Source organism: Danio rerio, chromosome 3 (genome assembly GCF_052040795.2).
Source record: "Danio rerio strain M-AB ecotype USA chromosome 3, GRCz13ab, whole genome shotgun sequence".
In the NCBI taxonomy this organism is placed as follows: domain Eukaryota; kingdom Metazoa; phylum Chordata; class Actinopteri; order Cypriniformes; family Danionidae; genus Danio; species Danio rerio.
Window position 1 is genome coordinate 33,408,047 of NC_141023.1, and position 27,955 is coordinate 33,436,001.

General features: G+C 36.6%; 1 protein-coding gene across 17 annotated transcripts in view; it reads right to left on the bottom strand.

The window, feature by feature from the left end:
- The window catches only part of cacna1aa (calcium voltage-gated channel subunit alpha1 Aa), a 156,179-nt gene that overhangs the window by 96,082 nt on the left and 32,142 nt on the right, over positions 1–27,955 (bottom strand). For all 17 annotated transcript variants that reach the window (XR_015479900.1, XR_015479902.1, XR_015479903.1 and 14 more), the window contains 3 exons: positions 24,345–24,450; positions 24,038–24,177; positions 213–304 (listed from right to left, as the gene is read on the bottom strand). Coding sequence is in view for 13 of the 17 variants with exons in the window: in XM_087242949.1 (XP_087099075.1) it covers positions 213–304; positions 24,038–24,177; positions 24,345–24,450 (338 nt within the window). In the remaining 4 variants the exon portion in view is untranslated. The remainder of the gene's footprint in view (positions 1–212; positions 305–24,037; positions 24,178–24,344; positions 24,451–27,955) is intronic.

The window sequence follows — 27,955 nt, forward strand, 5'->3', positions numbered from 1 at the left end:
CTCTTAGCCCTACGCCTTCAAGCTAAAGAGAATTGGGACAAGGGGAAGGGCTAAGGGGTAGAATTGTGATTGGGCCTAAATCATGCAACAAAATGTAATCAATACATTCTGTTTTCAAAAGCATCCAATGATGGCAAAATAACCACTTTAAGGTTACAAGAAACGGACCACATCAGCATGTGAATGAGCAAATGCAGAAATATGCCACTTACTGGGAATCCCAGACACCAGCTTGAGAGGTCTCAACACTCGAACAGCACGTAGAGTTCTCAGGTCAAAGTCTGAGCCCACGGTGGACAGGATTCTGGACAGATATATAGAATGAAAGTTAAAAAAATATGAAGACAGTGCAGGTTTAATCCAGGATAATGTGATAAACAACAGCCTTTGTAATGACAGAGAACTTGCATTTAGTGACATTTTTCATTCTGAGCTGAAAAAAAAAATGATTACAATGACAATAGTGTGTGATGAGGGCTCATGTAAATCAGTTTACATCCAGACTAAACTAATGTAAATTCTGAACACTGAAAAAAATTAAATTCTAACTCATTAAATTAAACCATTTTGTTGTCATGATATCATCACAGTTGCTGCAAATTTGAATCTCCTTATCCAGAACATCCCAAATGTTTCATTGTCACATGCAAGAAACCAGTTTGAGATTTTTTAAAGTTCCTCTGTATGCTACATTAATGACTTATTCTGTTTTAAGATGCATGAACAGTAGTCATAAAAGAATGTGCATAGGCTGTAGTGTTAAATAATGCTTAATTAGTATTTAGGGTCCCAAAATGTGCCAAGAATTCCATTATTACACAACTAGCCTCCTGAATCATAGATCAAAGTCAGAACAGATTCATGGTTTTATGTGATTAACACCAAATTCTGATCTAACCATTCAAAATCTTCAGCAGAATTTGAGACTCAATGAATCAAGTAATCTTTTTCTTTATTGTCAAAATTTTGTGAGCCTGTTGGAATTATAGCTTCAGTTTGCTGTTTTTTTACCAATTACATCTCTACCACATCTACAAGCCTAAAGCATTTAAGTTCCTGCCTTGAGGCTGGCTGTTTTGAGATTCACGTTAACCAGTAGCTGAACAGGTGTACCTGATAAAGTGGCTTTAGTGGAGGAGTGTTGTCCAACTACCTATTTTTATGTGCATTTTTGATATTACATAATTAACATTAGATGGAAACACCCACAATGCACATAAAGATGTACATTTTACATCGTAAAATTCTGCATAATTTTATTTTTTTATGGGATGAGACATGCACATAAACTGCAAAGGAAACACAGAGACCTCCTAATTGCTCTCCAAAATAAATTTCACTCAATCCCTGATGTGATTGCCTAACTAGACTAACCATTCTCCCGAGCACCAGTCTAACCACACATCATTAGTAATGCGGTTTTAATAATTTTTAAATACCTGAACAACAGTCTATTATTAAAATAGAACTAAAAACAATTGTCTGACAGAAGCTACTGAAACTATTAAGCAAAACTATAAAGAAAAAGAGCTGCATTGTTTCTTTTTCATTCATTCATTCATTTTCTTTTTGGCTCAGTCCCTTTATTAGTCAGAGGTCACCACAGCGGAATGAACCACCAACTTATCCAGCATATGTTTTATGCAGCGGATGCCCTTCCAGCAACAACCCAACACCAGAGAACACCCATACACTCTTGCATTCACACATATACACTATGGCCATTTTAGCTAACTCAATTCATCTATAGTGCATGTCTTTGGACTGTGGGGGAAACCGGAGCACCAGGAGGAAACCCACACGAACATGGGGAGAACATATAAACTCCACACAGAAATGCCAACTGACTCAAACAAGCGACCTTCTTGCTGTGAGGTTATCGTGTTACCCACTGCGCGACCATGCTGCCCACTGTTTTTTTTTACATTTGCATTTTTAAATTACTAATATATTGTGCTACTTTCCCAGGATTGAGATTCTTTTAAACACATGGGATAGAAACAGTCTTTTATTAGCAAACAATTAATTCAATATTCTGTGTATAAGTTAAATTTTCAGCTTTAAAACAGCTACTATGATCATATTTACACATCAAATCATCATCACCATTTAAGAATACGATCCAGTAGGTGAACTGAGTTTGCAACCTTTGAGTGAATAATTGTGCAGCTCTAGCCTACGGTGTGTGACTCTAAGACTATGGACTCGAACTAAGTAAGCAGTGGGCATTAATGGTTTCAGAAAGGATGGCACACACTGGCTGTCCCCCCGCAGAGTGAATGTCAGAGGTCCATACGCAGAGAATAGAGATAAATGTGGGCACCACTGCTTTGTATTCATATGACCTTTATTTGTGCAGGAAAGTCACTGGAAACTGATTCTGTGTAGTGATAACATGCAGAGAAGAACAAAGATGCGAATTCAACTGAATCAATACAGCACCACTGATACTGAAGCATATGACATGGGAATTTTAATCAACACTCACACCCACAGATGTAGCAGCAAAATATCCATTTTAAAATCATGCAAAGCTTGTTTTTAGACAGAGCTGAACCCCTAAACCAGCTTTACTAGGCCTGCCATAGCCTACTGGAAAATGACCATTGAGATATTGTCTTAATTTGCTTTAATATGAGTGTCAACAGTTGTAATTATTGCTTTCAGATACAATAACATAAAAACAACAAAAGGCAATTAAAAACTGAATGACACTGATACAAATACAGTGACACAAAGGAGGCAGCCATTAGAGATGTTAAAGAATGTCTAGCTTTTCAGTTAATATTACTGTAAATCACTAGGGATGAGCAGCCAAATGAGAATGAAAGAGGCAGAGAGAGGGGATGAACATAGCAGAAGGGGAGGAGGTGAAGAAGGAGAGCCAAAAAGGTTTGGAGCAGGAAGAGGGAGCTGGGAGAGGGAGGAGCTGGAGGAGAGTTAGAGGAAGATGCTGACTGGCTGATTTATTTCCATCTCTCCTTATCTATTTATAGAGCTGCAATCTGAGAGCCACCACTGTCAGCTGTACCTGACTTATTATTATACAATATTTTCTCACCCAGTCTCCAACACACACACACACACACATGCTTGTTTTGGGTGGAGACCTTTCATTGATTTCTGCTGTTTTATAATGAGCAAATTTTCCATTATCATGAAGAATTTAAAAAATGTTAAGTCAGTAATAATCAATGAAGACTACGATTGCACTGTTGCACTACATGAACAAATACAATAACATTACGACACACACACAAATATATATATATGTGTGTATATATATATATATATATATATATATTATATATATATATATATATATATATATATATATATATATATATATATATATATATATATATATATATATATATATATATATACACACACATATATATATAGACACACACACATAGTGGAAGTGAGAATTATTAGCCCCCCTTTGAATTTTTTTTTTCCTTTTTTAAATATTTCCCAGATAATGTTTAACAGAGAAAGGAAATTTTCACAGTATGTCTGATATTATTTTTTTCTTCTGGAGAAAGTCTTATTTGATTTATTTCGGCTAGAATAAAAGCAGTTTTAAATTTTTTAAAAGCCACTTCAAAGACAAAATTACTAGCCCGCTTAAGCTATATATTTTTTCGATAGTCTACAGAACAAACCATCATTATACAATAACTTGCCTAATTACCCTAAACTGCCTAGTTAACCTAATTAACCCAGTTGAGCCTATACATGTCACTTTAAAGGGCCATGAAACCCCTCGTTTCAGCAGGGTGTTTTCACACCTCTACTTTGGAAAAAGTCAGAAAAGTGGGCGTGTCCAGCTCGGTTTAGGGGGGAGTGTTGGAGGAACTAAAGTGGGAGGGTGTGGGAGTGTCTATTTGGGCTCGCGCGAGTTTCAGAGTCAAAATAAACACACAGGAAAAAGTGATGGCGTTTAACCTACATGGACATCTGTAGTCGAATTATTTGCCAAATTATTAAATGTTGGACTTTAACAGCAGTTTGGCTCTTTCATTCAGGGAATTCATTCATGCCCCTCGCGACAAATGAGATATTTGATTCGAGGAACTGCTCTAAGCGTGTATTTTTCATGCAATGTTTTATACCGCACGGCGAATGAGAGAAAAAAAACCTCGCATTTCCCGGAAACTTAGATTTAGACTTAGACCCTACACAAGGTTAAAGTTTGGTTGTGGTGCTAACATGTTTGTACTCGGTGCAATAGTTAAGTTAGTTCGATACAAACAAACTGAATAAACAAAGAGCACTGGTTGCTCACTTACCAAATCTGTAGAGACAGGACAATCACCAGCAACTAGAGCCGAATCTTTATTAAGAGAAGACTACAAGCGAATCCGGTTCTCTGTGTTTGCAGATGAGAACAGCTCTCAGGTAAACAATAATCCTCCTTAGACATGTAAGTTATTGTTGTCGAGCGTCACGTACACTGTTAATCCTCACGTGACTCCAGAAGAGCTCTCACAGAGAGAAAATGAAAACAAAACTTATCGGCAGCAAACGATAAAAGCAACACTTCACGCTTGTTTTGCCAACACAACGTGGCGTCTCTGTCGTGTAAACACGGTGACAGTAATGAATATTAATGAAGTTGCACAATAGAGCGCGCTGATTGGTTTGAACCAAGCCTTACTCATGCATTAATGCAACACACTGTTAGACGTAGTAAGACACACTCTGGCACAGACGTCCAGTCTGCACGCCGGAATACAACGCTATTATGTCATGGCCGTGACGCAGCTTCAAAAATTAGTTTCAAACGGGAAGTACGAATTTACTTGAAATAACGCAAAAACAACCAATTTACACTCTTTAGTGAAACATAGGTGTCTTAATAGTGTTTTTAGCAGTGTGGGACACATATACGACTGTCAACAGCTCAAAAAATGTGTTTTGGTGTTTTGTGACCCTTTAAGCTGTATAGAAGTGTCTTGAAAAATATCTAGTCAAATAATATTTACTGTCATCATGACAAAGAGAAAATAAATCAGTTATTAGAGATGAGTTATTAAAACTATTATGTTTAGAAACTTGTTGAAAAAATTAGCTCTCCAATAAACAGAAATTGGGGAAAAAAATAAACTAGGGGGCTAATAATTAAGGGGGGGGTGGCTGAGATAGTTCTGACATCAACTGTATTATTAGTCCCCCTTTGATTAATAATATTTCCCAAATAATGTTTAACAGAGCAAGGAAATTTTCACAGTATGTCCAATAATATATTTTCTTTTGTAAAATTCTTTTTTGTTTTATTTCAGCTAGATTAAAATCAGGTTTAAATTTTTTTTTTAAACCATTTAAGGTCAAAATTATTAGCTGCTTTAAGCTTTATTTTTTCAGAAACACAGAAATGACAACTGTGCCTAGGTTCGACCCAGCGACTTTCTTGCTGTAAGGAAACAGCACTACATACTGCGCCACTGCATCGCCCGCAAAAATAAAATAAATTAAAATAAATAAAATAAAATCTGTGTTAACTGTTCAAGTTACCCTTAAATGGAGATCAGAACTTATCTTAGTTTGAATGTAAATTCAAACTAAGATCTCTGGTTGAAAGGTAAACAAAGGGGCTTTTTCTTCATCTTTTAAACTGGATGTGATGAAAGAACGGAGCTTGAGAGGTTTAGGAGGGTGTGCTGTGGGTGAGTAGGCTCGAGAAGCGTTCCCTGAAGAACTGGCAGATTGGTTAAATGGGATCCAGAGGAGGACTCAGGTGTTTACACTGCACTGACAGGGGCAGCCCACCGGGAGGTATCTGCCAATCCATCTCAGCACAATCCCGGACACACTGGGCAACAAAGCATGGCTGGGACCGAGAGAAGTTCTAGGGGGAAAGTGGCAATATTTTTAGAGCAGGAGATGTAAATTTAGGTCGTTGCTGCTTTAGTCTGGTAGAACACAAGATAATATGTTTCTATAACAGAATCAGAATCAGTTTTATTGCCAAATGTGCTTCACACACACAAGGAATTTGTTTTAGCTACAGAAGCTTCCAGTGTACATAAGGTGACAGCACAAAATATAAATGAAAAAGGGATGATAAACATTAAACAGAGATGCAGTTAGTCAAGAAATCTGGATGTTGAATTGTATGTACAAATTTGTAATAAATATACAGCTTATAAGGTGCTGTGTACAAATGTGAATGTAGAAAGTATTGCAATGTATATTGATATAAGGTGCTGTGTACAAGTGCGTATAAGAAAGTACTGCACATTTTTATTGCACAGTTGGGGAATATTTAACTGTTCATAGGATAGATGGCCTGAGGATACTTTTCCTGTGTTTGGCTGTTTTTGTGCTTGGTGCTCTAAAGCGCCGACCAGAAGGTAACAATTTGAATAAAATCTTCCAGTTAATGAAAAGCACTTCCACATCAGGACAGCACATCTTCTTTAACACAGTTAAATCCATACACCGCCTTCTGTTGATGTAAAAGCATGTCCCACCGCCATGCATTTTGCCCGTTGACTCCGTATCGCGATCTGCTCTGTACAGTTAAAAGTCTGATAGGTGTAATGCGATGTCCGGAATGGCTTCGTTTGCCAGGTTTCCATGAAATACAAAGCAGCAGAGTTGTTAAGTTCTTGTTTTTGCGTGTAAGCAGAAGTAGTCTGTCCATTTTGTTAGGAAGAGAGCGGAGATTCGCCAGATGGATGCTGGGCAGCGACATTCTGAAGCCACGCTGTCTCAGCCTGACGAGCGCACCGGCTTGCTTCCCACGATTGTGCGTCTTGTAGCGTTTCCACAGTGCAGTTGCTCTGCCGACTACAATCTTACGCAAGATGCCAGAGAAATCAAAATCCGGTTCTTGATTAGTTGGTGTGCACTTCCGAAAGTTCAACAGCTCGTCCCTGGTGTAACTGATCTTGTTTGACCAGCAGCTCGTCCCTGGTGTAACTGATCGTGTTTGAACAAACATGAAGTGTCCCGAATCGTCACGCCATGCATTCCAGTACTCCAAACACAGGCCTCCACCAGGGCAAACACAATGGCGCCTCAAGTAGCCTAAAAGGCACACGCAAAGAGGCGCTTCTGGTGTGTGACCTGCAGGCAAGTTTGTTATTTTATTTCCAATGGAGAGATACACACATAAGGCAACGCGCTTGCACTTTTCCAGCTGCACCTAGTTAAGAACACAGAGAGCTTCTGTGATGCGACTGGCTGAAGTTTAAGGTAGACGCAATGAAAAGTACACGTTTGCAAACCTACCAAAAGGTACAAATAATAATTTCAATTAAAGCCATAATGTGGAGAAAAGCGATCTTGTATTGAGCCCAATGAGCCTTGCATCTAAAATAGAGCAAGGGTGTTCCTTTAGTGATATCACTTAGACTCACACGCTGAAAATGGCGGACGTGAAACAAGAAACTAAGGATATGGTGATGCGCCTGTCAATCAATATTGGTTGAAAATTGAAAAAAAAAGGACTGTGTGTGTGTGTATATCACCCCCAATTTGACGGTCTATACACTATACTTACACACATGTCTGTCCAAACAGCTTGAAAAGTAGATTTTTCACCATTGGTGGCCTTTAAAGGTGCAGTAGATGATTGTCTTCAGAAACATTTTTTGTTGTGCTGGTTGAAAGTCTCTAGCAAAGATTAAAGTAAATAATCTAAATGTATTTATACATATTTTCATATTCTGGCCTGGGTAAGGCATAAGACACAAAAAATTTTCATCCAATTAAATATTGTTGGGCCGATAATTCCCATAATTCTGATAAGTAGCCCAAACTGTTTGTCAGCAAATGTAGATTAGTACAACTGTGCACCTCTGTTCACGCATATCCATCAAAAGTCACACCTTTAAAATCAAATGCTGAATCAAAACCTTTTAAAATCCTGAATCAATATCAGTGTTACTTTTACACGCTGGAGGCAGACGATACCATGGCTAAAGTATTTCTTTTAGACAGGTAATGGTAAACTATTTTAGTCTCCTAAAGCTGATGTAGATTGTGTTGTTGTTACAAATGGGCTATTATGCCTAAAAGTGTTGTTCAGCCACTGAAATCCTCCGGCGAAAGATTGATGTGACTACTTTCAATTTCATAAAGGACATTTTAAAGCATCGATCATGTAGATTTTTGTTTAGTTTAACAATAAAACAGATGTAAATAGCGCTATTCTGTCCAGCCTGCTTTACTGAGGTAAAGTTGGTTTTATATTCACATTGGTTCATTTTTTAACAATGACAGCCTGTGACGCGCTGCCTATATTGTTTACCATGCTACCCTGAATATTTGCTCTGAAATAGCATGTAAGTATGGCTCAGTAATAAGTGTAATTCTTGCACATCACCGGCCAACCACTAAACATACAGTTTCACGCACATAAGAGAGTGAGACAATTATGACAAGTTCTGCATGCTCTACAACTAAAAATGTGCTAGATTTAATACAGTTTTACATTGGGAATTGTAGCATTGTAAAGTTTTCTAACTGGCGAACGACATAAACTAGTGGGTTGTCTGCTGTCATCTTTAAGGCAGATCACATACCACATACTGCACGTTTAATGAAACTCAACTGTGTTGTAGCCTCATGTTGAGTCGCGTGTTAGTAAAAGCCGACTCTCTCATCTGATTGGTCACTAAATAAACAGTCAAGTGGTTCTCTTCAGTTGACAGCCCACACCGATTCTACGCAATGAATTGGGCCAATGAGCTCCGACGTTAACCCGACAAGATTGGACATGTGGAATTGTAACCATTCAGACTATAAGACCTTTTTAGCTAGACATTTACACCTATACATACTAAACCGACAATATGTTGTATCTAATATAGGCTATAATAATTTGTGTTGGATTTTTAATAATTGCACTCCCTGAAACATCTGATTCGACTATCAGTCGACTACAGACAATATTCGCAAAATACAGTAAGAATACATGTAAGAATCTGAGAATCTCGTTCTCTTCTGAATTCTGAAATTAAATGATTTGCTACCAACCTGACCATGTTGTTTTACTGAATATAGCACTAATAGCACTGTTAAATTTTAATTTGATAACTGTATATAGGCTGCAGTTTTGTATTATAATTGTATAGCTTCTCTTAGCTTCTAACATGCATCTAATGTGAATAAAGAGATTTTCTGAAACAAGAAAAGCCAGTGTGGATAAGGATCGTTTTCATTTAAAAAAAGCTGTGCTAAAATGAAAACACGCTAATGCAAATGTGGCCTAATTATACCGTACCAGTTATGAAGTCAGAAATAAATTGACATTTTTTTTTTTTTTTGGTTGTTTAGAGAGATGATGAGAAAGACTTCCTCAGAATACACCATATCCCCATAGCAACCAGCAATTCCTCATTCAGACAGTTTCTCCAGTTACTGGGCCCTTCTCATTCATAACTGTTTCCATGGGAACAGGAGCCATTCCTCATTGATAGAATCTCAGCATCACAACGTTAACAAGGAAAACGGGGAGCTTTGGGGGATTTATAAATGTATAGCATTCAAATAATCCACAGTAACACGCTATTTTAAATACTAAACATCCACAGCATAAATTCTCAATGTATGTATGCATCAAAACAATCATATTTAGTCATGAACTGTAGGTGAAATATCAGCTAAAACATTTAAACTTTCTCTCGCCAAAAAAAAGTACCCGCAAATCCATGCATTAACAAAAACAGATTCTTTTTTGGGTCCTCAAATGATTCTTGTGCTCAAATTTCCAGCCCTCAAGGACAATATCAGTGTCATGTTTATCCTATTTCTTTGTGCATCTACAAGGTAAGGTACACACAATGTAATGTACACAAACACACACACACACACACACACACACACAAAGGCCAAAAACAAAAAGGCTTTCAAGCATCTATACTCTATTTTTCTACATTATTGTGTTCTGATTAACTGTTGTTCTACTGAACAAAAACATGACTATCATACATATATTTATACCATGATTTACTCACTAGAAATTCATTCAGCATACATTTATACTATATAACAAAAATATCTTGTCAAACATATTCACAATGCATCCCCAAATTGCTTATTATTTTATCAGTAAATATTTTGTCACTTTTCCTCAAAACCTAGGGGCCTCATGTACAAAGACTTGCGTTGAAATTCATACTAAAATATTGCGTACACACAAAGCTGTAAACGTGCGTACGCAGTAAAAAAAAAAAAAGAAATTAAATTAGTTTCTTCATTCTTTACTTTCACTTTCACTCTCTTTTGTGGATAAGTATACATGTTGTATGCACCATCCATTAGCCTATACATAATTAATTTGGTTTGTTCAGGGCAATTATTTGTTTCAAAACTATTTCTAAATTCAATTCTAATTTCCAGCAAACGAATAAATGAACAATAATAATGAAGTGTGTTCAAAAAACTGAGTTATTTCCAAATACACATGCTATGCCCCCTATGGTCTAAAACCTGACAAGCGGACAAATCTAAGCTTGTTTTTAATAAAACAAATATAAATATGCATATAATAAATAATACTGCTTATAATAATAACATTATCCAAAAGCAAGTTGTCATGAACAAGCTGAAAAGGCCCTCGAGATGAAGAAGGCATAATTGCAGTGGTTTTTATATTTATGTAGAAAATAATAATTTTTGTAATATTTTATTCCTTTAGTTCTTTTTCATATGTAAATAAATTTGAGTATTGCTGTAAATCCTTTGTGTAATAAGCAATGTTTAAGCGTGGCGCACAACTGACATGCTCTGTGCTGGACTATAGACCTACTCTTAGCTGGTCTATTGAGGGGTCTATTTTAGATCCTCAAAATAGCAACGCGCCAGCAATGTGCCTTAACACACCTCTTTTTTTAGACCAGAACGCCTATGGGCGCACATATGAGCGCAAATGCATTTGCTATTTAAACAGCTTGGTGCAACACGTCAAAACGACACTTGCGTCAAGCTGAAACAAGTAAACGTAATTTGTGTTACGCCTTGCGCCGAGTGTAGGATAGGGCCTAATATGTTTGTTTTTATAATTTCCTGATGTTAAAACAGGATCCAAATCTCTCCCACTTTGAGGCCCACCGCAACATGATGTAGGAGTGTGGTTTCCCCGCCCACCAAATTGATTGACAGCCCCGCATTAACATGTCTCCGTAGTAATGCATATAATCATATCAACAGGACAGAACGTGCGCAAAGCAACTGCGATTGAAAGATCTCTTCAGTTCTCTGTGATCATCAATCATCATCAACTGTGATCAAGAATGAGTTTTACAAATGTAAAATGTTTTAAAACAGTGCAGGTTGTAATGAATTAAAGCGATTTTACCATCTGTACTTCATCACCAGAGGCGCGTCAATACAATTATAAAATACAACGCTTCAATGCCAGTTTGTGGAAATTACATGAGGTTTACTTTGTACATTAGTATATTCATACAGCAGCATTATAAATCCTGTCACATTTGCATGTGTGTGTGTCCGCTGTGTGTGTGCATGAACTTTGTAACGACATTGTGTGTGACTCGTCGTTGCAACTCCATAACAATAATCATTGAAAATGTTCTTACTGTGGTATTTCTCACAAATGTTTTGTGAGATCTACTTCCTTCATGTCTGTCACTGTGCGGCATATTTGACGGAGCCAAGATGGAGATTGATCGGTGGGCAGAAAGAACTAGCATGAAAGGCACAGGCACAAAAACAGCTACATCGTATTCAGAGCAGAAAATCCAATATTCTGAAAGGTATAATAGATAATCTGATGGGTGTTTTGAGCTGAACAGACACATTCTGGAGACACAAAAGACTTTTTTTAAATCTTGAAAAAGGGGTAAAACCATAGACTGTAAAATATATGTACGTAGTATCCGTGACACCACCCATAGGTTTCTGAACACTGCAAAAGAAGCCACAAGTAGGCGCAGCCAACCGTCACCATTTTGTTTGCGCGTCATCGCACCCACGGCGGGATACCAAACAAGGGCAAAGAGCTAGAGAATAAGCAGAGCTACAGACACCGGCTGGCATTTTGCTTGGACTTGGCTAAACAGACTTTACTAAAGGAAAGTGCTTAATACTTTATTACCTGCGACTCGTTTGTGTTCTGACCACATGTGCTTGGTTGTACACTATATCAATAAAGTGTTTAGACTTTTAAAAACACTGTGTTAATACATTGAGCCACTAAACATTGTTCTTATGACGTTTTACTACAGGAGGAAAGCGCAAATTACTTCCAAACACTTCAAATATTGTCTGTGTTAGTAAATGCAAGGCTATTGATGAAATCCAGCATAACATTGTATGACAACATTTTAGATGACTGTTCTAGAGCCTACAGCTAATCAATCTGTCAGCTTTGAAGTGCATTCAAGTTGTAAAAAAATATATAAACGATAAATGATTCTAAATAAAACAAATACATTTATAGATATGGTGTATAAGTATATAACTACTCACATGGGAAACGGAGGCCACGTGAATGGTTTGTGAGTACAACTAAGTGCACACAGCATCCCATATCATCTGATAATTGTAAGAAATAAGTCTAAAAGGCAACTGACAGTGTAAAGCCACATAAAACAAAACAAAAATATGATCAATATGCCGAGTTTAATGGCTAATCTGCCAGAGTCAGCTGACGTGACGGCAACCAGCGAGACCTAGCTGTCACTCAAGTAGCCACGCCCTTAATTATGCAAACTTAATATAGCCTAATATAAAGAAAATGCAAGAGTTATAAAAAAATTCACCCCCTTACAGTTGTCATGAAGGGTAATATTAGCTATATGACCCAAAATCGTTCTTTGTACCAGGCTGCAAACACCTTTTTTCCACTGTCAAGTTGGCCATTCTAACAGTGGGCTCAATTAAAATTTGCTCTATTATGGAGCCAGGACTAGCAGAATTTCGATGAATTGCAGTTTTAGTTACTTCCGTATTGGCTTCCCGAGGGAGAGGTTACCGCTTGGGTAAAACCCTTTAAGCATTTTTACCCTTTTCATGTCATAATTTCATTTCATATTACTTTTGCATGCAACTGTCAAGAATTTCAGTGTTTAACTATTATACTTGCTCACTTTCCTTCGGCTTAGTCCCTGCTTTTATCAGTGTGAACTGCCTGAAAAATATTTCATAGGATGCTTGTCAATATTGTTAGAAAAGGTTGTATTTCAGCTGATGTATCTGTGTTTAGCAAAGCTGAACTGCATGTTTCTACTATTTTAGTAATTTAACCACACTATATTGGCACATATTATTAATTTATGCTGAAGCTGCTTTATGTTGCAGTTGTTTTACATCAAATGTTTAGTATATTTCTAACAAAAAAGAAAAAGAGTGAGGGAAAAGAGAAAGGTATGAATGCGTGCTAAATCAAAGGACCAGGGCTAAGGTGTTGAGAGGGACGTATCATTTCATGTTCAAAGTGTTTCCCAACTGAAAGACACATCCGCCATTTACCTACCACAGCAAAGAGAAAACAGCTGTGAACGAAGAGAGAATCAGCGTGTGCAAGAGGAGGGGGGGCTCGTGTCTCAAGGCTTTGCTGGATGATTGATCATCTGCAGTAGTGAAAAACAGGTTACTGCAGCAGCTCCTGCACAGACCGCTCTCATTGGTTTGCTCTACTTCTCCTCTCGCTCTTTCTCTCTTTCTCTCCCTCTCTCTCTCTGCCACTGCTTGTTTCCAACCTATTGCTTCTCCAGTTGCATCTTTTCTATTCTATTCGCTAAACCTCAGGAAACATGGAAAGACAAACCCAAGATCAAGCTGCAATTCATTCACCAGCCACAGCAGCTGCTCTCGCTCCTTCTCAGATTCTCTTTTACTCACTTCCTTTTCCTTTTCACCCTCGCTTACGGTGTATTTGTTTTTTATCCGAGTCACAAATACACATCTGTTAACTGCTCAGCCTACTTCAAATGTTCAGTGCGCTTGATGAAGACTCAGGAAGGAGGGAGCAGAAAGAAAATGGCTGCAGTAGGCAAACGGGGCGATAGCTCTCCTCCCTACTGCAGCCAACACACCCTCTGACCCATTTACACACACGCACCGTCTCACAAAGCTCAGATGGGAGACTCTCATTCTGTATGTATACATATAAACACAGTACATATAGATGGAGGACACAGTATAACTAAGAGAGTCATATGCTTATACCTTTGTAAATATATATATAACAGGGTATGTATGGTGCAGTGCTAAAACATACATTTTCCAAACCCTTTTGCTTTTTTATTTTGTCTGAAAATTTCTCTTTTATTTTTAAAAAATCATACATAATAATTAATAATTGTTCACGACTGATAATAGTATAGTATACATTCCTATACGTAATAAAATTATAGTATAGGTAAGACAAAAGCTTTGTCTAGGTTAACTTTTATTGAATTGTAGTTAAAATTTTACAAATATTTCTTTGAATGTTGAAAAAAGGCTTTGTTTTTTGTAATTTTGATGACAAGTATTATTGCTGTTGTTGTTGATGTTGCTAATCATTTTGTGTTGTAGTTTAAATTCAATTTATTTAATCTCAGGTAATGACAAACATGACAACAGAAATCATTAATAGTTTGTTTCTTTAAATTTAAGATATTTTTTTGTTGCAAATATATTAAAATTTGTCTTCTGGTACTCCTCCTCCTCCTCCTACTACTACTACTCCCCACTACTACCACCGCAAACATTAATACTACTACTACTAATACTACTACTACTAATAATAACAACTACAACAGTTGGCGACACAGCAAAAAGGTCGCTGGTTCAAGTCCCGTCTGGGTCAGTTGGCATTTCTGTCTGTTTTTTTTTGTGTGCATGTTTTCCCTATGTTCACATTAGTTTTCCCCACAGTCCAAAGACATGCGGTAGAGATGAATTGAATAAACTAAATTGGCTGTAGTGTGTGTGTGTGTGTGTGTGTGTGTGTGTGTGTGTGTGTGTGTGTGTGTGTGTGTGTGAGAGAGAGTGAGAGAACTAGAGTATATGGTTTTTTTCTAGTACTGGGTTGCAGCTGGAAGGGCATCCGCTGTGTAAAACATATGCTGAATAAGTTGGCGGTTCATTTCACTGTGGCAACCACTGATGAATAAAGGGACTATGCTGAAGGAAAATGAATGAATGACTGAAAACTGAGTTTTGTCTTGTTTCTGTTTTTAGATATTTTAAGACTTTTAAAATTTTACCAATAAGACTTTCAAGTCAGTGCTGGCACCATATGGAGACAATTATATTTACAATTAGATGTTTAATTTATATTTTGTTTTGCTTAATGAGTGGATCTTATCTTGAATTTGTAAAGAAAACTAATTCATCCTTTAAAAGTTAAATATTGCACAAAAATACCTGAAACTATGCCAACTCAAATTTTGTTAATGTCATCGCTGTAAAATCAAAAATTCATTCATTTATTTTTTTGGCTCGATACTTTTATTAATCTGCCGTTGCCACAGCGGAATTAACCGCCATCTTATCCAGCATATATTTTACGTAGTGGATGCCCTTCCAACTGCATCTCATCACTGGGAAACACCCATACACTCACATTCACCCACATACACTACGGACAATTTAGCTTATCCAATTCACCTATAGTGCATGTCTTTGAAGGGAAACCAGAGCACCTGGAGGAAACCTACGCAAACACAAGGAGAACATGCCAACTCCACACAGAAATGCCAACTGACCCAGCCGGGGCTCAAACCAGCGACCTTCTTGCTGTAAGGCCACTGCCCTGCTCCTTAAATCTAACATTCATTTTTATAATTGTAAATTACACATCATTAAAACCCTATTCTTTTTAAATAAAAATATTCATACAGCTTTATACCCAAGTCAGTTACACCAAGATTATTTCTAAAATTGTACAAATATTTCCTTGAAAAGTCAACAAGTTCAAAGGAAAGAGAACCCCCCCCACACACACACACACATTACATTTTTCAGTCTGAATGAAGTACAACTCACAGGATGACAGAGCTGAGAATCAGTTCACTGCTGACGTGACGAAGCACGTTGCATGATAAATGCTTTTGCCACACGAGTCTCCTGCACATTTTTCACAACACTCACCATGCGTTAAACTACCAATAACGGTGCAGGAGACCCTGCGCTACTGTGTTAGCCATCATGCTAACTGGGCTTCTACGGATGATCAATTGCGCTTGTGAATTGTAGGTCAAGTGGCAATATCAGCCTGAGCAAACCTATTAGCACCTCTGCTTTCGGCCCAGTTCTCTAAATTACAAGCTAAATGGGATATATGAGTAAATTTGATGTGCAAACAGAAAGACAGAAAGGCTATAGCTAACATGAAAGCTGAAGGAGAGGGACATTCAGGAGTAATGTACTACAGGAGGACAGACATTGAATTTGACAGTAATTGTCATATATACAGTATATGGTATTCCACAAGGTTCTGATTTAGCCCCACTTCTGTTCTCCTTTATGCTCCCGCTAGATCAGATTTTTCATAAAAGCAGTGTATCATTTCACTGCTACTCAGACAGCAAACTGTATTTACCATTTAAGTTAAATGACTGTCTTGGAAAAGGTGTTAGCTAGTTTTAATGAAATTAAGGAAAGGATTTATACAAATGTCTGAACTAAACAAATCCAACATTAAATTGAATAGTTTTGGTTCCCTAAAACTGGCGATGTAGTTGAAATTAAACGGTGTCCCTAGATGCCTTTTATAGATAACCTACAAATGAAAAATAAATGAATAATTTAAGAAGACACAAACTACAAACAAGTCAAATGATCTGCCGGTGCATTAGGACCATTATGTTAAAGTTGTCTGTGTACAAAAGAAACAAGAACTTAAATGCAACTAAAACCTGGTGTTCATTAATTCGTCCATTTTCCTTTGACTTAGTCTATTTCAGAGGTTGCTAAAGTGCAATGAACCGCTAACGATTCTACTACATGTTTCACACAGCAGATGCACTTACAGCCACAACCCAGTACTGGGAAACATCCATACACACTCATTTCCACACACACACACACTCATACACTATGGCTGATTTAGTTTATCCAATTCACTTATAGCAAATGTCTTTGGACTGTGGGGGAAACCGAAGCACCTGGAGGAAACCCACGCAAACACCAGGAGAATATGCAAACACAGAAATGCAAACTGGCCAAGCCTAACCAGCACCTTCTTGCTGTGAGACAACAGTGCTAACCACCGAGCCACTGTGCTGCCCTAAAAACAGGTCTTCATTTAACAAATCTAAAACAAAAGACATCAAACATTTTGACAAAAACCATAACAAAGCAAAACTTGACTTGACTGGGCTGGCAGGGCAGAATAAGACAAGACTGGATGCATGAACAATCAAAAGAACCAATCAAAATCAATAAACAAACAGGAGAGCAGAATTAACTAATAATGGGATAACAAGGTGTTTTGGACTTGACAATAGACAGGTGAGCACATGGCACAATGAGGAAAAAAACAAAAGCCATGTACTCACATCAAACAGGATGAGAACACACAGCAAATGAGAACTCATTAACCGTGTGTTCACATGAAACTAAACACAAAATTAATCATTAGCCATGTGCTACATACTGTACAATGTCAACACAAGACAGAACGATAGACACAAACACCATTAAAGAAAAAGACACCTATCATGTGCTCACCTATGCGGCATGGATATTTAATCCTGACGCCAAACTAAAACCAAAACCAACTTGACCAAAATGCTTTCTTAAATATACGACACTTACTGTAACATAACATAACATAACATAACATAACATAACACAACATAACATAACATAACATAACATAACATAACGGAATGTACTTTGTCACTAAAGAACAAGTATAAGTGTGATTGAGCATTTTTAATGGGCAAACTTAAAACAAGTTTTTACAGCTAAAAAAAAAAAATCTAAAAATCTAAAATTACGTCTCTGATTGTAATTGAGCAAAATTTACAGGTAAAATATTGAACTTTAAGTAGTAATGAGCAAGTAAAAGAAAAAATAAACAATCTTACAGAATCTGTTCTTGCACAGTACAGTTTTCTTAAAACTATTTTTTTGACTTGAAACATGATTGCGTTGATGACCTCTAAAAGAAACTTTTATTTTATAAAAAACATTGAAAATGTTATTCATGCATTTATCATTTCGGGATTTGATTACTGCAGTTCACTAAATTACAGCAAACAAAATTAAATCTCTAGATTGCAGACGGTTCAAAATTGTAAATTAGATCATATTACCATACGTGAAAAATCACTGCATCGGTTGACTTTCTTTCAGGATTAATTTTAATATCCTAAGACTTATTTTAAATACCTACTGTACATGGTAGAGCTCCATCAAATATTGTGAATTTAAATCATGAAAATATACCAACATGATCAGTACTATTTCAATCACAGAAACTACTTGTTGTTTTTTGGTCTATGATGAAATCTATAGGAATTGCTCTACCCAACAATTAAAAGAAAAAACAGCACACCACTATATGTTAGGCATATCCTGATGTCATACTGTCATTTTAAAAAACAATCAAAACTGATCACAGATAAGTGCGAAGGATGCTAGTGTCATACTTTAGGAGTCTCTTTTTCCCTAAAGATGCAATTGTTATTTTATTGGTTTCCTTTTATATTTCATAATTAGATATGTTACATATTATATTCTAACAAACAATAAACTTGGAGTCCCTTTTGTTAATTATGCAACAGGAAAACCGATGTATGAACCTGTATTTGTCCAACAATGTTTTTTTTTTTTTTTTTTTTTGCCACCTGATAGAGGTCCTTATCTCCCTTTGCTCACTTTTTTTTCTAAAAGACATTCCATACTAAGTGATAATTTTTAGATTTTTTGTGGACTTTGTTTCACATTGTTTTCCCGTGTTCTGTTTCTTTTAACTCTTATCTTCTGTTTCTCATTTGATCTCAATGGCTGAAACTGAAAGCTGGAAAATGTCACCTACGAAAGATGCATTTCAAAGCCTGTCCAAATTCTAATCTAGCTTCACTTCCTTTCTCCCTTTTCCCTTCATCTCATTGATTTTTAAAGGCAGCAAGGATGTATCCATCACCGCCTGAAATTTCCTACAATTCCATTCTGACAGCTGAGCAAAAAATAAAACAAAAATTGCACCTGAAAACTGCACATGGTGGTCAATTTTGTTTGTAAATATATTATTACGTCTAGCCAAAAGTTTGCATTTCAGTGTTTAAATATTCATTTAACTTCTTTTTTTGTTAGATCATAAAACAGTTAAGCCGCCCCAAAGGTTTCACCAACACCAGTTTTGCAAAGTGCACAAACATAAATTCTTATTTTAGCTTGTGAAACTGCAAGATTATATACTGGGTATTTGCTTCATGCGTGTTTGTTTACAACAGGAGTAGTGACGAGATTGATGACACTTGAGCTTACTGAATGCCACTTGAACTTGTTTTAAAATGAATGAACTGAATTAAATTAACAACAAACTGATTAGATTTGAATAATGACTTGCTTCAGATGCTTTAGAGATGCTTTATAGATGCTTTATGGATATTATTCAATATAGTTACTTTCTTATTAAATACTGTGATTTTAAATAATAAAGGTGCCTTTTTAAATAAATGCTGTACTTAAAATCTTTCTATTAAAAAAAAAAAAAAAACTTGCAAAGCAGCCAACTGTTTTAATGTTTCTTGAAGCTGAATCAATATTATGTGACACTGAGAAATGGAGTAATGACTGCAAAAACTTCAGCTTTGGATGAATAAATTACATTTTAACATGTTCAAACAGAAAACAGTAAACAGGTTTTTTTTAAATACACAACAAGATAAATCTAACCACCCCAAACAAAAAATAAATTAATTAATTAAGATGCGGAAAATCAAAGAAACATTTAACTGAAGCAAATGAATTCTAAAGTCTAATAGTAATAATTGACATTAATTCCAGTAAATGTATACTTGGATTCAGAGCTGGTTTGAACAGGTTTTAAATCACTACAGTGCATGCCTAACATGTCACAGGAAAACAAATATTCTAGGCAACGTTTATGTGACCATCAGACTTTCTTGTTATGCTACTGTCTTTGCAAAAACTGTGCTCATCTACAGCCCTAAGCTGTCCCATCACCCATTCTCCTGCTTGTCTGTTTTTTCTGTCTTGCTCTCTCTCTCTGCTGACATTTGTAGCATGTCCTCACTGCTTGTATCTGCAGCGCTGCTCTGATCTGGGCTCACCATGAGCTCATTAGGTCAGGAGCACACAATATCACTCGCTGTGTGCTTCCAACTCATATACACACACATGCATCCATGTGTAATTCACAGAGGAAAAACTGCAAAATCAATCATCCATATAAATATAAAAAAAAAAAAAAAAAATATATATATATATATATATATATATATATATATATATATATATATATATATATATATATATATATATATATATATATGAAAAACAACAGAATATAACCACAGGCAATATTCTAAAGAGCTTTTCTAGATGTTTAAAATACAAACAGGCATATAAACGAGTTTGTGGAACAAATTCACTATGCAGTTCAACCACTTTTGCACCTGTGTTTTATTCACCAGCCACCCGTAATCTAGTTTAACCAGGCGTTATCTGTGCTGGTGTACCAGTGCATCAGGTGTATTTAAATGAAGTCATTCTCATTCTTTTCTGCACAAATGCACATTCTTTATATGCTAATTAGGCTGGTTTTAGATGTGCCCAATCAATGCAATCTGCCTGGTGCAATTAATGCCATTGCTGCATATGGAAAGCAGGTGGCAGGGGTGGCAAAAGCATCAGAACTTTAGTTATAGCAACTTTTCTACTGCAGTATTGGAACCCAATCAATGCTTTCAAAAACTGTCAGGAGTATTTACATAGACACTGAAAGAATATTAACTCATCTTTTATAACCAAAATGAATAATTCATGCAATTTTTTTTGCGAAAATAATAAATTTCTTAGCCAAATAGTAAATATACTTACATCTAGAGGTCAGACAACTCAAATGTAAAACTGCTAACAATATAACATTGTAGTAGGGTATTTATACCAGTAAATAGTTTGTATAAATGACGAAAATAAAAGCATTTTTCAGTCTTTCATCAGCATGTATTTATGGCATATCAAGCATATCTTTACAGCTTTTTGTAAACACTTATGTAATCATTCCCATAAATATTGTGTATTACTGTTATACATGTGTGCTTTACTTTTGCAGTATCTTGTACCTGAAACATCTATTTAAGTCTATTAACCACACAACAGCTAAAGTGGCTTCAAGTACCTATTCAACGTATGTCTTTTTCCCTATATGGCATATTTCAATATATTTTTAAAAGCACTTGCTATATTATCTATGTATTAAAAAAACCTAAAAGCCATTTAAAAACACAACCCACAATTTAGTATGATTAGTTCTAAATGTTTGTGACTGCAGGAAACAAAGGTGGTTGAGACTGCACTTTTAGATAGAAAATGCTGTGCATGGTGTTTACTAATTTGCACAAGTTTAGCCTTAAATGCTTTATTTACATGCAAGAGATGGTACAAATGTTTTTGAAGTGGCATTAAAGTGACTGCTTAAGAGGCATGGGACAATAACTGGTTTAAAGGTTTATTGCAGTTTGGAAAAGTCAAGGTTTTAAAACCATAAACATTTTCTGTTATACCATTCCCAATGGCTTGTTTCCACTGACTGGTACAGTACGGTACGGTTTAGGTCGGTAAGGGTCACCTTTATCAGGCTTGCGTTTCCACTACAAAGGGTACCCTTTTGGTGGGCGTGGTGTATGACAAATTTTAAGTCGACGCCATGCTCGCTCGAATAAATGTCTATAGTACAACCGTACGTGTCTTTTACATATCATATGAGAAGTACTTCCCACTAAACAGATGCTTTATGCACATAAATACTTCTTTATAAATGTTTATTACTAACATTTCTATGAACATGATTTGATTATAACAGCAAATCAATGACAGTGCAAAATAGGCTACTGTAACGTCTGTAATTATAGTAAATAAATATATAGATGCAACATATATGAACACATACAGACCCTTACAGTCTCCGATATATTATTAATTGCAGAAAAACTACACACATCCTACATTTAGAACTTATTTAAGTTCTAAAACACATGCAATATAGCCAACACTCAGCACAATCCTCTCAAATGATTCTGTAATCTTCACCAGAACATGCATAAGCTCTGTTAGAGAGTAGTTTTGTCATTCCCAGTTCATAATAGTCCAAAAGGCGATGATAAACATGACAGTTTGTTCATGATTCAGGTTGCTAAAACAATTTTGCTCCTGTGCTTCTCCTTTTTTACTGCGCTTCACTCTCGCGCTTGTCCTTTTCTTTCTGAATGGATCAGATGACAAAGACACTTCAATAATCACGCACACGTTATTATCATCAGCTCAAGAAGTTCGTTATATCAAATATAGACGAGATCGTGAGCTCCTGGAAGAAAGCGAATACCGCTCACACTTTTAGACGGGCTCGTAAAGCAACAACAGGACACGGCAGATTTTGTTCTTCTTGGCTTTGTGTCTGTTCTTCAAGACGACGACAAGGTTTGTTTGAGCTCGGGTCATCCATGGCTCGTTATTATATGCATATAGTATATCCATGTAATCTCTCAGCTGTGTATTAGAACATGGCGGCTCCTTTGTTTACATTCTGTGTAGCTCCACGAGCTCGTGACGTATCTCTGTAACCAATCAGCATTCGGCTGCGCGTGTTGCTCTACCGTTTGGTACCCTCTATCTTTCTCAGTATGCTTTGGTTCGGTACGCTTATTGACAGTGGAAACGGCCATAAAAGCGTACCAAACCGAACCGTACTGTACCACTGGCCATAAGGTATAGGTAAGTTTTTTTGTGTGTTTTTTTAATGTATTGTAAATAATTCTGTGTTTTTGAAACTAATGAAGACAGCTGAATTCAATTATTTATTTTAATTATTAAGCCTGATATGTTTACTGTTCCAAAATATTATAAATGTTTCCTTAAAAACATATATAGTGTTCAATAGGGTAAAAAGGTTTTTTGTTTTTTACTCACACATTTAAAAAGAACTTATTTTAGAGCAGTAACCATGATACCATGAAACCGTGATATTTTTATCCAAGGTTATTATATCATCTGAAACATGCCTACAGCTTTATGCTGCTAAGAGGTGGCCGAAATATACTAACACTTAAATTACAACTGTATACTTTGAGTCTAGGAGCTGTGAGTAAGGGAAGGCGTCACTGTATTGGCAGTTATGTATTTTTCATTGTTCTGTTTGGTGAATTGTGAAGTACAAGTAGAGAGCAAACAGGTCACTATCTTAGGTGTGTAAAGTTGCCTTAAGCCAGGGATGTCCAAACTCGGTCCTGGAGGGCCGGTGTCCTGGAGAGTTTAGCTCCAACCCTAATCAAACACACCTGAACCAGCTAATCAAGCTCTTACTACATACTAGAAACTTCCAGGCAGGTGTGTTGAAGCAAGTTGGAGATAAACTCTACTGGACACCGGCCATCCAGGACAGAGTTTGGACACCCCTGCCTTAAGCAATCAAAAAACCTAAATAGACATGTAAACAATATAAACAATATTAAAAACACTTATCGTTATTATTATTATTTTTTTTTAAGAATTTGTGTTTTCAATAATGGTTTCTGTCGAGGTATCAAAATTATTTTGGAGAAATTTCCCCTATTAAATTTGTATGATTCTAGAGCAGGGGTGTGCAAACTCGGTCCTGGAGTGCCAATGCCCTGCACAGTTTAGCTCCAACTCTAATTAAACACACCTGCTTATAGATTTCTAGTGATCTTGAAGACACTGATTAGTTTGTTCAGGTGTGTTTGACTAGTGTTGGAACAAAACTCTGCAGGGACACTGGCCCTCGAGGATCAAGTTTGCCCATCCCTGTTCTAGAGAATGACTGTTAAAACTAAATGGGCAGGATGGGCATATAAACAATACACAATTTATTCTTAGTGATCGCTTTAAGCATGCAGATTTTGTTCAGACTTACCCAGTAAGCACCACTACAAAGTCCATCACATTCCAGCCATTTCGTAGGTAGGAGCCCTTGTGAAAGGCAAATCCCAGAGCTAATATCTTAATGCCTGACTCGAAACAGAAAATGCCAATGAAGTAGGGTTCTGTGTCCTCCTGTGAGAGAGAAAGACAAACAAATGGACATGGGGAAACAAGAGTGAGTTTACCATTTCTTCAAAAAAGAATCACACAGAGACCAATTATATTCTGGGATTTATGTTGAGTTACAGTATGTAGCTTCTAGAAACAAAGTAACATTGATCAACAAGACCTGAACTTACCAAACGCTCTGACATAGGTGTCTTGTCCCCGTCTGGAAGGTGCTGTTCCAGGGCCAGGACAATGCAGTTAGCGATGATGGTTGCCAGGATCATGTACTCAAATGGAGTGAGAATCATAGGTCAAGGAATTTAACATGAACGCTACAACAGATTTAGAAATGTCTGTAATACACAGACAGCTGTTCAATTTTGCATTCCCTTGAAGAAATGTTAAGGAAGATTTTTTGCCTCCAGTTCCTGAACAAAGCTATACGATATTTACATTTAGTACAGTGGAGATTAAAATGACAGAATAATCTACATTTTCCCAAATGCAGTACTGTTTTGTCCTACTTAGTTTTAAAATTTTTCATACATACATTCCGAAAGGCATAAGCAAAAACTTAAATTACATAACACACTCAATTTAAAAGAACACATTTATACATTATATTATACATATTCAGACAATACCCATTTAACTGGCTGCCTAACTTTCCAGTTTTGTTTGTACAAGATGATGAGCTGTTCTGAAGTGATTAGAACCCCCTAACAGCAGATAAAAACCCAAAGACTTTCAGCCATAGAAAGCGAAGTTTGGGAAATTTGTTTGTAAAATTCCAAATCTGTGATTTCTAGAATACCTGCACAATGTCACCAACACATTTAGGTCTTCCAAATATTTAGCCATTCACAGAAGCATGAGAGAACAGAATAATTTGAGGAATCGTAATGGTCAATTGGTTCAATGTTGCAGCTGGAATTGCTCACCAGTTTATTAGTGAGAAAACCAAGTGTAATTTATTTGGGTGCAGTGGGTAACAATATGCTCATCATCAAACTTTAAAAAGACTGAAGTCAAAAATTCATAAAGAAATCAGTAGCTATGTTTCCATTTACCTATTTTTATGCACATTTTGAAGTATAGCATAAACATGCTTAATGGAAACCCTTAAGTTGCACATGAATTTCGGAAAGAGATGCTACCGACTGAGTAGGTTAAACTTTTTTATCCAGTAAGACAAAAACTACAATTAAAAATATTTACTGAATAAATTTCAGCAAGTGCATAAAAAACTCTATCTAAAATGGACTTGATGGGAGCATTAAGGTCAGGCCAGCCATGATGCACAACATCTGAAATGTTGCTTTGGTAGAGGAGGAAGCTTATAGAGAAGCAATAGTCGTTTTATAAAACTTTCATTTACCTATATTTTTGATTATATCTCTCTATATTTATATAATTAATTAATCTCGAGGTGTACTCAAAATAAGCTATCCAAATCATGCCCGAGTGTTTGACCCCCAAATCCTGATTCGTATGACAAGTGTGAGTACTTTGAGCGCAGTTCGGTTGGCCAGACCTGGTTTGGTTGGCAGTGGTGGGCCATTGTTGCTTTTTGAATGTTTATTTCATGATCCCATTTTACATGTTATAGCACATAATTCGATTAATGTCATTGCGTCACCATACTATCCACGTTTCCTCTGGAGTTTCATGCCATTTCAGGTATCATTCATTTATTCATACACTCATTTTCTTTTCAGATTAGTCCCTTTTTTAATCTGGGGTCACCACAGCTGAATAAATTGCCAACTTATCCAGCATATCATAATGCCTTTCCATCTACAAACCATCACTGGAAAACATCCACACACACTAATTTACACACATACACTATGGACAATTTAGCCTACCCAGTTTACCTGTACCACGTCTTTGGACTTGTGGGGAAAACAAGAGCACTCGGCGGAAACCCACGCAAACACGGGGAGAACAGGCAAACTCCACACAGAAATGACAACTGACCCAGCAGAGGCTTTGCTTTAAGTAGTGACCTTCCTGCTGTGAGGCGACCGTGCTACCCACTGCGCCACCATGCAGCCCTTCATTTCGGGTGTTTCATTTGACATCTTTTTACTTTAACTGCAATTCAGCACTTTCATTTCATTCAGGAACATTTAATTTTTGCCCCCATGACAAACTGAGGTATTGGATGCGAGTATGAAGTAAGGACTTAAGTTTTAACTCTTTAACAGGCATCGTAACCATCTAGTTGACCTTTTATTCGTAGGTTATCATTGTCATAAAATATTATAATATTTATCAGAGTTGTATCAGTATATTATTCAATTCATGTGGGCCAAAAAAAAATTTCCAAGTAGTAAACAATAAAGGGTTAATCAAATTTGATACCACAGTGAACGCCAACTGTCATAGTTTATCAAAGATGGTAACTCCTTGTGGTCAATCAACCAGTGTCCCAAGTGATTCAAAATAACACACAAACTGTAGTGAGTGTTTCTTTCCGGATTCTTTCTAAATAGTAGCATCGATAATGAAGTATGTTCTGGCTTGAAAAGTAAAAAATCCAATGCGAGTTTGGGGCAGTTGAGACAAATCACACTCAAGCTAAGTTCAAGGCAACTCTGTCTAGTGTGAGTACACCCTTTAAAGGCTGTGTAAACTGCAACACAACAATTTAGACTCTTAAGGCATTAGTAAAGAATCATTCAAAAATAGTAGGAAGACATTCAAACAACTGAGCTAACCCGGCTACTTAGCAAACTCCACATTAAGTCCCTTGTGCAAAATCAAGGTAAAAAGCAACAGTGGTTTTACAGAGGTCACCTGAGATTCATCTTCAACATTAGTTTTTACAAAACAAAGTAAAACAATTTGGTTGTTCCCAAAAAAACTCAAGAATTGTGTTATTTCAGCTCATTTTAAATAAGTAGTCTGAGCAAACAGCAAGTGTGATTTTTTTGAGTGAAGCATAGCATCATGCTCACTCTGCATGGGCCAAACAGCCTCTCGCGCCATCTCCTCATACAGCTGGTTGAGCGTATGGTGAATAAACTGGTATTCATGCTGAAGTAATACATTCCGAGGATGAGGATGTATGAGTCAGGCAGATTCTGTATGCTTTAAATGACCTCATCACTCGCCGCTCGCATTTACTGCAGGCCAATTTGTGTACGCGTGAATGTGTGTTGAGAACCAGCACGAGCTTAGAAGGTTAGAGACTGTGTGTGATTCAAAGTGACATGCCTCTTTGGCTCACTGTACACAAGAACTTCAGGGTGGTTATGATATGGATAACAGGACTGTCACAAACACACAAGCACTGCTCCAAAGCCTACGGAGCTGCCTATGAAGACGTCAGACATTTTCAAGTCACAGTGCAACGGAAGTGGTGAATCTTTCTTTTATAATCTGAAAAAAACCGAAAACTAAGTGATTTAATGTGAATTACAGTCAACATTGATGCAGCCAGGTTCATTGTCAAAAAAATAATAATAATGTTGCAAGATAAAATAATCACTTGGATTTTAAAAAGTCGGATGAATGAAGAACAGAACAGGTAGGGTGCATTTTTATTTCATCACAAGCGTTATATTAGTATAATTAATAAACTAGTTTTTAATAATATTTCACACTTGTTTTTAAATTTTGCTTTTATTTTGTTACATTTTCTGGAGTGTTTTGTTAATAGTGCCCTATAAAATCTGTTTTATTCCCCAATTTCCAATGTCCATATACTCTATTTTAATGGTTCAATCAAGTTTTTGCCATGAACAAGCTAAATCATGTACAACTTTACAATCAGATTTATACAATTTTCCTAAAT